The sequence below is a fragment of the Corylus avellana genome, chromosome ca10, assembly GCF_901000735.1.
Source record: "Corylus avellana chromosome ca10, CavTom2PMs-1.0".
In the NCBI taxonomy this organism is placed as follows: domain Eukaryota; kingdom Viridiplantae; phylum Streptophyta; class Magnoliopsida; order Fagales; family Betulaceae; genus Corylus; species Corylus avellana.
In genome coordinates, this window is record NC_081550.1 from 16,657,762 (window position 1) to 16,669,627 (window position 11,866).

Consider the following 11,866-nt stretch of genomic DNA (forward strand, 5'->3'; position numbering starts at 1 on the left):
AAAAAAATTAAATTTTTATTTCTAAGGCCCAAATAGGCAAAAACATTGATTTTTTAGGATTTTTTTGACTTTTTTAGGTTTATTTTTTAATTGTTTGGAACAATTACAACAAAGTCCCTTTAATTTAGACAAAGAAACTAATAGATTTTTAAAAAAATGGGCCAACTTATGAAAAAAAAAAAAAAAAAAAAAAAAGGTTTATTTTAGGCCCAATACCTAAAATAAGCCCAAAAACCAATTTTTTAAAAAAATCGGTTACCGGACCAGATAAAACCGGAACCGGCCGATAATTCCCAGTTTTGGTCAAAAACCGAAAAATCGGACCGGGTTGACACCTCTAAAATTTTTTGTTTGAATAGGGATAGAAAGTGATTGATGTGATATAAAGTAAAAATAAAATTTGAATTTTTTTTAAAAAAAATATATAAGAAATTTGTTTAGTAATGGTTTTAAAAGAATGTGAACTTTTTATTAAAAGAAATGAAAATAAAGAAGAATTGTTTGCCAACGCTACCTTTAGTCATTGGAGGGTTTTGGTTGACTTTAGGTGGGATTTTTAGTATTATTTTTTGTTTTTTCCTAAGCAAATAAGGACAGGGTATATGGAATCAAAAAACCGAAAAATGGTTGGGTTCTTCAACGACAAGCTTAAAACAGTAATACAATACAGAAAATACAAACAAATAGAAAATAGGCCAAAAAATGGCCCGGTCATCTAGATCTTGGTCAACAGACCAATAAACGGCACCAACAAAGTAGTGTTTGAAGCAAGCTGAAGATCTAACTAGTTTTGAAACATCAACACCCTCCGTAAGGAGGCTGTTGAAGGAGAGGCACTGAATTCCTATTTAGATCCGTCGTAGATAGGATTTGATGGATAATAATTTGTCGTATGGAATCAATCTCTTAGCAAACCCTGCTTTTTTTTTTCTTTTTTTTTTTTCAGCAATTACATGACATGATATTGAAAATGCTAATAATGTTTTCAAATTCTTCGTCCTAATACAACATAAGGGTAATATCAAATTCTGAAGAAATGAAACACAATTGTTTGGCAAATGATTTTTTTTTTTTAACTGTAGCAAAAAATAATTGATGTAATATAAATTTTTAAAAATTTTTTATATGGAAAAGTAATAAAATTTTATTTTGTTGTGATTTTTTTATTTGATAGTAATAAAAATTTTTAAAAAGTGATTAATGTAATATAAAAATTAAAAAATTAAAAAAAATTATATTAATTTTTTATTTTTTTGGAGGGAAGAAAAGATGTTATTCATCCCCTTCCTTAACACCCAAGCAATGAAAACTGGTTGAAAAAACATCCCATCGGCGATAATGACTGGTACACTCAGTTAAGAATTTCCTTTTTTCTTTCTAAATTAACATTTATGTATGATTATGTCATGAGTGACATGCATATAATCTTTTTGTGATCTTATCCCAACAAGAAAAAATGGCACCCTACCGAGCCGGCCTTTCATTGCTATTAAAGCAGAAAGCAATGTTTTTTTTAGGGGACCGGTCCAAATTTATCAATTATCAGATAGATTTGTGAGGGACAAATATATGTGTGTCTCACCCATTTGTCTCTCCATAAACCAGACATTTTATTAGGTTTTGACAGATAGACGAAGTTTATGAGAAGATGTGAAAGTAAAAGGAAAAATTAATAAGTTGTTTGTTCAAGGTGAATCACAAGGTTGGTCGTATTTAGCCTTTTCAGGCATTAAAATTAATATCAGACTCTAAAAATGTTATATATTCTTTAATATATAATTAGAATCGATAGAAATTTACTTCAAATCAGTCTAAAAGAAATATCATTTAACCCATTTAAAATAGTATCAAGCGTCTATAAACATTTAAAATGCACATTAAATCTAGTCTAAGTTAGTAAATTCCTATTAATGACGTTAAGATTTAATGTGCATTTTAAATGTTTATAGACACTTGACACTATTTTAAATGAGTTTGAGGATATTTCCTCTAGACTGGTTTGGAGAAAATTTCGATAAAGTTTTCTTCCAAACTGGGTTAGAGGAACTTCCTCTAACTCAGTCTATAAAAATGACATGTGTCATTTGAACATGTGAGATGCACATGTTTTTTTAATAGCATGGACAAAGTTGGAATAACTAATATTAAAAAATTATGTGCATCTCACTCTCACATGTTATTAAAAAAAATGACACATGTTTATAGTAAGAAAAGGGACACTTTTACCAAAAAAAAAAAAAAAAAAAGGACACTTTTATATATATAACGATTTTTAGAAGCGATAATAGTTTTGAATGTTTTTGTTTTGAGGAGAAAACAAAGAGAAGGTAAAAATTTCATTAAACAAAATCATTTACAAGTTGACATGGCAGTTTATGATTAGTGAAATAATTAAGCAGAAAAAAAAAATTATGGTACTGCAACTTTTACTATAAAGTTATTTATAAACGTATACAATTGGTGAAATAATTAAGAGTAGTACTAAAGGTACTACAACTTTTATTATGAAATTGTTTTCAAATTGATGTGGCTGTCTACTAGACAATATGAGTGCTATTAGAAGTATTACGAGTTTCCTTAGGGAAAATAAGGCCAGGGTTAGGTTGGGTTGTGTTGGAAAGGTCGAAAAATGGATTTATGATGGTATTTGGACAAAATGCAAGTAAGAAGATACGTATGTGAGAGAGAGACCAAATTTTGTTATGGATTTTTTTTTTAATAGGAATAAAAAGTGACTGCTGTGATATTAAGTAAAAATAAAATTTGAATTTTTTCTGAAAATATATATATATAAGAAAGTTGTTTAGTAATAGTTTTAAAAGAATGTTAACTTTTTATTAAAAGAAATGAAAGTAAAGAAGAATTGTTTGCCAAACGCTACCTTTAGTCATTGGAGGTTTTTGGTTGACTTTAGATGGGATTTGATGGACAATAATTTGCCGTATGGAATCAATCTCTTAGCACACAATACACCTTCTTCTTCTTCTTCTTTTTTTTTTTTTTTTTTCAGCAATTACATGATATTGAAAATGCTAATAGTGTTTTAAAATTCTTCGTCCTAACACAACAGAAAGGTAATATCAAATTCTGAAGAAATGAAACATAATTGTTTGGCAAATGGGTTTTTTTTAATGTAGCAAAAAATAATTGATGTAACATAAATTTTTTAAAAAAATTTATATGAAAAAGTAATAAAATTTTATTTTGTTGTGATTTTTTTATTTGATAGTAATAAAAACTATTAAAAAGTGATTAATGTAATATAAAAATTAAAAAAATTTATTGTTGATTTTTTTTTTTTTTGAAGAAAAGATGTTATTCATCCCCCTGACTTAACACCCAAGCCATGAAAACTGGTTTAAAAAAAAGCATCCCATCGGCGATAATGACTTGTACACTCAGTTAAGAAGTTCCTTTTTTCTTTCTAAATTAACATTTATGTATGATTATGTCATGAGTGACATGCATATAATCTGTTTGCTCTTATCCTAACAAGAATATATCTACGTTAAGAATTTAATGTGCATTTTAAATGTTTATAAACACTGAATATTATTTTAAATGGGTTGGAGGATATTTCCTCCATACTAGTTTGGAGGAAATTTCGACAAAGTTTTCCTCTAAACTGGGTGGGAGGAACTTTCTTTAACCCAATCTATAAAAATGATATGTGTCATTTGAACATGTGAGATGCACATATTTTTTTAATAGTAGAAACAGTTGGAATAACTAATATTAAAAACTCATGTGCATCTCACATGTTATTAATAAAATGAACACATGTCATTTTTATAGAAGGTGTTGAAAGAAGTTTCTCAAACCCAGTTTGGAGAAAAACTCTTTCTTAATAATGAATTTAATAGTTTAATATAAATATCATTTATTAAAACTTTAAACTCGTAAATATTATAATTGATTATTTCTCCTTACTTTTCTCTGTAAATGTTCCGTTGGCTTGCCACAAAAATTACATGTGAATGAGGTATGTCTAGTGTTCTTGAGTAATGCTAAACAAATTATATTTTTATTATACAAAATATCTTACAATACTAACATAATAGTTTCAACTAATCTTTAAATTAGGTAAAAAATAAAATTCAAGGATCGATAGAGATTGTCATATTCTTATATTAATCATTGTTAAAATAATAATAATAATAATCATAAATTTAAAAATTTAAAAATTGGTTGAAATTAACATATTAACACTGTAGGATAACCCAAAAGGGTTGGTTCAGTGGGTAAGGTCTTGATGGCATCCCTATTAAGTTTAAGGTTCGAATCCTCTCTTGTGCAAATAATTTTTTGGAGCCACACCCATCAGCAAAACTGGAGTCTTATTTGATACGTATGGAGGGAGCGTTTTGTACGGATAAGAAATTTTGCGACAGATATAAATATACAAAGTGATCATACTTGAAAACCAAAAGAAATTCCTTTCCAAAATCACGAGTTGAAGAGCATCGATGTGGGGACGAAAATGCATTATTAAGTTAAGAAATGTTTTTTTTTTTTTTTTTATAACTTACAGATGGAACATCAAATATAACAAGTTATAGGTAGCGAAATCTACTAAAGTATTGTACCACAAAGAATAATTAGATGAATTGTATAAATATCCGGACCTTATTGTATTTGTATATGTCTAAAAAAAAACTAAAAATTCTTTTCTTGCTTTGTTATACCGAGATCGAGCTCCTCTAATTTCTAATTGTAGGTTCTTACGACACAGTAGATCGGTGACTCTTGGAAAAAAGGGGAAATAAGCCTTTTCAATATTCTTTGATTTCACATTATCAATTATGTTATGTAAAAAATCAAACAAATAAAGAAAAGCCTGCTATTGGAGCTGATCTTTGAATAGGGAAAAAAGTGGATCAGCATGGTCCCAAATGAATTGGCTTATTAGAAAAAAGCCTTGTTCTTTGGAAGATTCGTCTTTTGTTGAATCTTTTTCATAGCTCGATAGATAATTTGATAAGCCAATGATTTTTTTCCATGTTTTAGAATACGGTTAACCAACATGTTAACTAATCGATTACAATAAATTGGATCGAATTTTGTAGTTTTTTCTTCTGCAATACCTCGACATGACATGAGCATGACAGAGGTTCAAGAATCAGTTTTATTTTTATAAGGGCTTACAAATCGAGAGGAATCATATAAAAACACCAAATAACTCTCAAGATGTTATCGTATAGACGCTGTATTTTCCCGTCATTAAAAAAAAAACTTATAGAATATAAGTATGTAATACAAGTATACAACATTACTATTTACTCTCTCTCTTTTCTTGACAAATGACAATGGAAAGAAGGCGTAAACGGCCAGCTTTTGCAAGGCTGGATGGTCTGATCATTTGGTTTATCTCCTCGACCCCACCTAACCTTATCGTTTAAAACATCTTTCCCAGGAATTGGTTCCAGACAGCTATTTTGCATTAAGGGTCATGTATGTGCAATGTATCATGTTATTATGTATGTATATAGAGTTAAAAGCATGCTTATATGTGCACAATAGGTATATATGCACCTAATTACTGTACATACATAGAGAGAAATAACCTTGAAATGCTATTTTCAGCTGAAAATATTTTCCTTAAAAATGATTTCCTCAAAAAACATTTTACGGTGTTTGACACGTACGGAAAATCATAATTTTTTTTAAAAAATATTTTCATTAAATTATATTAAACTCTAAATTACGAAAATGTCATGACAGGTCTTGGAGGTGTCTTAACCGAGTCCTGCCGATACCCCACTTGGTTATTCTTTTTATGATAAAAATAGAAATAGGAAACTAAACTAATTTTCCATATCTTAAGTGGGTAAAAAACTGTATATAAAAATATACAACAAAAAATAATTTAGACATACCTTCAGTCATATTTGTTCAAACCTGCATTTGATTTGAGGTAGAAAACCCCAATAACAAAAATCTTAAAAAAAAAAAAAAAAAAAAAAAAAGAAAAATCTATGCCTAATTGCGGTATTGATAGAATACACATGCTCTTTATTTATAGACTTTTTTTTTTTTTTTGGAAATGGTTCTCATTAACAACAAAACATCAAACAGGTTCAAGTTCTCCCACACAAAAAGGGAAAGTCCTCCCTCCATTCGTTTCCCTTACCATACATAAACACAATTTTTGCTAGCTGGTGTGCATCTCCATTCGCTATTCTGCCAACATATTGAACAGCCCATCCTTGGTGCTTCTTGATTTCTTCTTTTGCATCGTTCAGCATTTGCCCATAGGTCGTCCAACAATTCCCTTCCTTGTTCAGAGCTTTGACTACTTCCAACGCATCCCCTTCAAAAACAACATTGTGGAGCTCCATACGCTGAGCTAAATTCACTGCTGTCCAGGCTCCTACGGCCTCTGCTGTTGCAGGATCACTTATGCCTTCCTTAGTTGCACACAGCATAGCCAAAACTTTTCCTGTATGGTCACGTGCGATAACTCCAGCACCCATCTTATTGTGTTGTTCATATATGGCGGCGTCCCAATTAATTTTGACAAGTCCCACAGATGGGGGCACCCAATTGACAACGAGGCTGGGAGGAGAAGCCACTTCCGTGTCAATATTCCTCTACATAGCCTTATTAAAAGCTAAAATCTGCTCCTTGGCCCTCCGAATCACAACCGATGGGCCAACCAAGTCACCCCCATGCACTAAAGAATTCCTTCTAAACCAGAGTTGTCGCGCCACAGTAGCCACAAGCTGCAGCTGTTCCTCGTTCAATCTATCTAGCAATATCTCCATGATATAGATAAAATCAACTTCATTGCTCGTGCATTTATTAATCCTGGGATCACACTCCAGCCACACGTCTTTGGCTGACAAACAGCTCCATAGGATATGTTCTGTGGTTTCGACTTCCCGGCCACATATCGGACATAGAGGGTCCGGGAAAATATGTCTCTTATACAACATCTCCTTAGTGGGCAGGATATTGTTACAGGCTTGCCAGAGAAAGGTTTTAACCACTCGAGCACCTTTGATCTTCCATATTCTTTTCCATATTGCAGCTAGGTAGGCAGAATTTGAGCAGCTGCCCTCTTGACTAATGGAGTTCTCCTTTCCCAAGTGGTAGGCACTCCGGACAGTGTATTCCCCATTCTTTGTGGCCGCCCAGACAAGTTGATCTTTTCAGCTTTGAGGACATATGGCTATTCCACAGATTTGCCTTGCTTCCTCTGCACCAAAAATCTCACCTAACAATTCCGTGTTCCACCAGTTTGTTTCCTTATTAAGGAGCTCAGATACTTTTGCTTCCCGCGGCAGAATTCTCACAGGGGATTTCACAAAGTGTGACCCTGGTTTTGGCAGCCATCGGTCTGTCCAAATCCCAATGGATGTACTATCCCCCACTCGCCATACAAGCCCTTCTTTGAGAAGAGGTTTTGCATTCCACATGCTACGCCAAACATACGACGGCTTCCGGCCTAGGTTTGAGTCCAAGAAAGAGCCATCCGGGTAATATTTTTCTCGGAAGATTGTGGCTGTCAATGTGTCCGGTCTTGGTAGTAATCTCCATCCTTGTTTCGCAAGGAGAGCAAGATTAAAAATTTCAAGGTCCCGGTAACCCAATCCCCCTCTCTCCTTGGCCCTCCCCATTTTGCTCCAGCTCATCCAAGCAATCCGAGCATCGTTCCCCTTGTGTCCCCACCAGAACTTGGCCATCATAGAGCTTATCTCGTGACAAAGGGTTTTGGGCAACTGAAATACACTCATCGTATAAGTTGGGATCGCTTGCACCACCGCCTTCAACAGAACTTCCTTACCGGCTTGCGAAAGAAATTTTTCTTTCCAACCATTCATTCTATCCCAAATTCTGCTTTTTAACGATGAGAAAGATTTCACTTTTGCCCTCCCAATAAGTGCAGGTAGGCCTAAGTATTTTTCATATCTCGTGGTCGAAGCAACCCCAGCGGCCGACAAGATGAGCTCCTTTGCTTCTCTCTTCATATTTTTACTAAAGAAGATGGACGTCTTTTCCCAGTTAAGTTTCTGTCCAGATGCTCTCTCATAAATTTCCAGGGCCTCTTGTATACGAACCCACTCCAGGATACTAGCTCTGCAAAACAACAAGCTGTCGTCCGTAAAAAACAAATGATTAATTTTTGTACCTCCCCTGGCAATAGGCAGGCCTGTTATTTTCCTTTCTTGTTCCGCCCTTCGCAGCAGTGTGCTAAGCCCTTCCGCACATAAAATGAAAAGATAGGGGGACAAAGGATCTCCTTGCCTGATTCCCCTAGATGGGACAATGTTTCCATACGGTTGGCCATTTATCAAAATAGAATAAGAGACAGAACGGATACATGTCATCAACTTGTCTACCCAGCTTCTTGCAAAACCAATCTTGATCATGATGGCCTCCAAGAAATCCCACTCAACTCGATCATAAGCCTTGCTCATATCAAGTTTGAGTGCCATATACCCCTTTTTCCCTTTCATCCGTGCATCCATAGTTTGCAATGCTTCAAACGCTACCAAGATGTTGTCTGTTATAAGGCGTCCCGGAATGAACGCACTTTGATTGGCCGAGATGATATAGGGGAGGACCTTTTTCAACCTGTTAGCTAGAACCTTTGCAATTAGCTTGTACAATACATTACAAAGACTAATAGGCCTGTACTCAATGATTCTAGTTGGAGTTTTAACTTTTGGAATCAGAGTAATGTATGTGGCATTTATTGAAGCGTCAAAAATCCCATTATTCAGGAAATCAAGGACTGCCATGCATATCTCATTCCGCACAAATTCCTAAGAATTTTGGTAAAAACAAGCAGACATACCATCAGGTCCAGGAGACTTCAACGGGTGCATCTGCTTCAAAGCTTCGTCCACTTCTGTCATGGAGAACACCTTTAGCAATTGTTGGTTCATCTCTTCCGTTACCCGACTCTCCAGCCCCCGCAGACATTCCTCTACATCCGTTGCACCTCCTGCAGTAAATAAAGTTTGGTAGAAGTCAGTAAAAGCCTTACCAATCTCCTCAGGTTTTGCCCATTCTCGACCATCCTCATCTTGGATTTTCTGAATAGTATTAATCCTCCGTCGGTGGCTTGCCCAAGCGTGGAAGAAAGGGGTAATTCTGTCACCATTACGATACCAGTTTTGCTTGGCTCTTTGCTTCCATCTCATGTCTTCTTGCTCTAGTAAAAAATCAATTTCCAGCTTGAGCTGTTTTATTGCTCACCCATCCATCACTGTTTCATTTCGCTGCATGATTTCTAGTTGCTGGGTTTTTTCTTTGACAGCTTTCTCAAAATTGCCGTGTTTTTGCCAGTTCCATCTTTTGAGTGCACCTTTACACGCCTCCAATTTTTGTTGTACCACCTGTACACTTGTTCCTCCAAGAGTGTCATCACACCAGGCCCTCTTAAGGACATCCGTGGCTCCCTCATCTAAGAGCCACTTGGCTTCAAATTTGGTTCTTTGTTTGACTTGCATGAATTCCCCTTCCTTTTCTGAGTAAGTGATAAATATGGGCTTATGGTCAGATGTACGAGCAGCCAAAATCTTCACGTCCACCCTTTTAAACTTATGATACCAACCACTATTTGCCGCCGCCCTATCTAACCTTTCTTTAATGAAACCACCATCTTGCCTACAATTTGTCCACGTAAATTTAGAGCCCGTAAACCCTAAATCACCTAAGTGACAGTCTTCCAATGCCTCTCGGAATTGGGCCATTTGGGATTCCTTCCGTGGTACTTCTCCATACTTCTCCGATTGGCTCGTTATTTCATTAAAGTCTCCCACGCATAGCCAAGGTATCGGGTTGTAACTCCTTAAATGCCTTAGTAGTGCCCAAGATTCATGTCGTTTTTGCCACTCCGGATGTCCATAAAAACCAGTCAATTTCCAAGAATACCCCGTACCCTCTTCTTTCACAATTGCATTAATATGTCGCCTAGAAAAATTTTGAATTTCCAGCAAGCTAATATCCTTCCATAACAATGCAAGTCCACCACTTCTTCCGATGGGGTCCACCACAAACATACCTTCAAACCCCAATTTCACCCGTACAACCTCCATTTTATTCTTCCTACACTTTGTCTCCATAAGAAACAAAATGATGGGCTTCTTTTCCTTCGTCAGTTGACAAAGGTCGCGAACTGCCTGAGGGTTCCCAAGCCCTCGGCAGTTCCAACTTATGAGACTCATTGGTGTTGGCGGGGCTGAACCTCAGCCACCGCCAGCTCTTTGTTATTGTCCTCCCCCTCTTCATCTCCCAATTTCCCCTGTTTGCCTGCCTGTACTGGTTCGCCATCTTCATCCTGTAAACTCTCCTTTCGTTTCTTATTTGAACTTCGTCCCTCCTCGTCAGTGGCAGCAATAGGCTTCCCCTCTCGTGCTCTACGCTTCCAACGCCGCAGGCTAGTCCCTCTTTCAGTCTGCTCCTTTTGTGAGTAAGGGGCAGTATCCATCTGGACGTATACGGGTGTATCATTCTGAGGGTCCAAAATTCCTTCTATTTCCGATTGGCCCATTGCATTATTCCAGCCCATATTAGTCTCCTTTATTGGCCCATTAATGTATTCCTTTCCTCCACTTCTAGTACCTGCCACCTCAGCAGTGCATGCAGCATCCACATTAGGACTATATATGTCTGAAATCCCTGTTTTATCGCAAGATTGCCAGCTGATTCCTCTGTTCCCTCCTTTTCTTTCCCCTTCGACCAGTCTTTCGCTCCATTATGGAAAGATGACAAATCTCCGTTGCTGGAGCCGTGATTAGAGTGAGGTTGTTTGCTAGGGTTTCCTGAGAATCCGGTGGGCCCCATACACGTATTCTTGGGGCAGAAATCTGCACCGTCCTCTCCCAAGCTGTCGTGGTTGCTGGATTTCCCCTCGCCGTCACTGTGTTCAACTCCGCCACCTCCTCTCTTTCGCCCATCGTCTGCCCGGAGCCATACTCCCCACGCCTTCCCTTCAACTTTTGCACTCAGTTTGGTACTTTTTGGTATAGGACACCCCTTCTCTCCATGAATAATCCTGCCACAATCAAAACATGCCATGGGCAGCTTTTCATACCTGCATGTTACCCGGTGAGCTTTTCCTCCCAACATAAGTGCACGACCCCTCTCCAGTGGCTTTGATAAATCAATCACCACTCTAATACGCAAACACCTTCCCCACCCCCTACCCCGTTTCCAGCCAAATCAATATCCTCGAACTGCCCCATTGATTCTCCTATTTTGATGCCAACACCTTTAGTCATGCAGAGTAGCGGCATGTCGTGGATTTGCACCCAAAAAGGAGAGTGCTTGAACGCCATCTGTGATGGTGGCGTGCTTCCATCAAACTCATTAAGAACAAGAATATGGCGATCAAAGGACCATGGCCTGCCCTCCAGAACTCGCCTCATATCCTCTTCATCTGCAAATTCAAAAAGCCAGATGTTGTCATCCAACTCCTTGAATATCACTCCTCCCAGCGTGCGCCATATTCTGGATAGCACTGTTTTGAAAGCTTCCTTATTCACCTTTTTCCCCATCCAGAGTTTCCCTACTAAGCACCGCCCCCTTGAATCCGAGCCTCCTCAATCTCTCCTTCGGCAATATCAATCCCAGCTTTCTCCCCTTCAGTGAGCGAGATAGTTCCCCATAATTTTTCCAACTGTTCTGCCATCTTCCAGTCGTAGAACGTCCCTGTATGTCCTGCCACACCCTCCACAGCCGTCAACCGGTAGGAGGTTCAAACCTCGCCTCTAGGCGCTTCTCAGAGAAACCCTAGGGAGGACTTTTTTAAAACTTTTCTCTCTTTATTTATAGACTAGGCTAGACGTCCTTAATTAGAATTTTACATTTTTTACTCCTATAGTAAAAGAATAAGAATTTGATTTCAATCAAAATT

General features: G+C 36.8%; 1 protein-coding gene across 1 annotated transcript; it reads right to left on the reverse strand.

The window, feature by feature from the left end:
* Positions 1–9,200: 9,200 nt before the first annotated feature.
* On the reverse strand, positions 9,201–10,175 carry LOC132163036 (uncharacterized). The gene has a single exon (XM_059573238.1). The coding sequence runs from the start codon at positions 10,173–10,175 to the stop codon at positions 9,201–9,203; it is 975 nt and encodes a 324-aa protein (XP_059429221.1).
* Positions 10,176–11,866: the final 1,691 nt, after the last annotated feature.

Coding starts and splice junctions, on each gene's coding strand:
- LOC132163036 (XM_059573238.1), bottom strand. CDS start 10,175: ATGAGTCTCATAAGTTGGAACTGCCGAGGGCTTGGGAACCCTCAGGCA.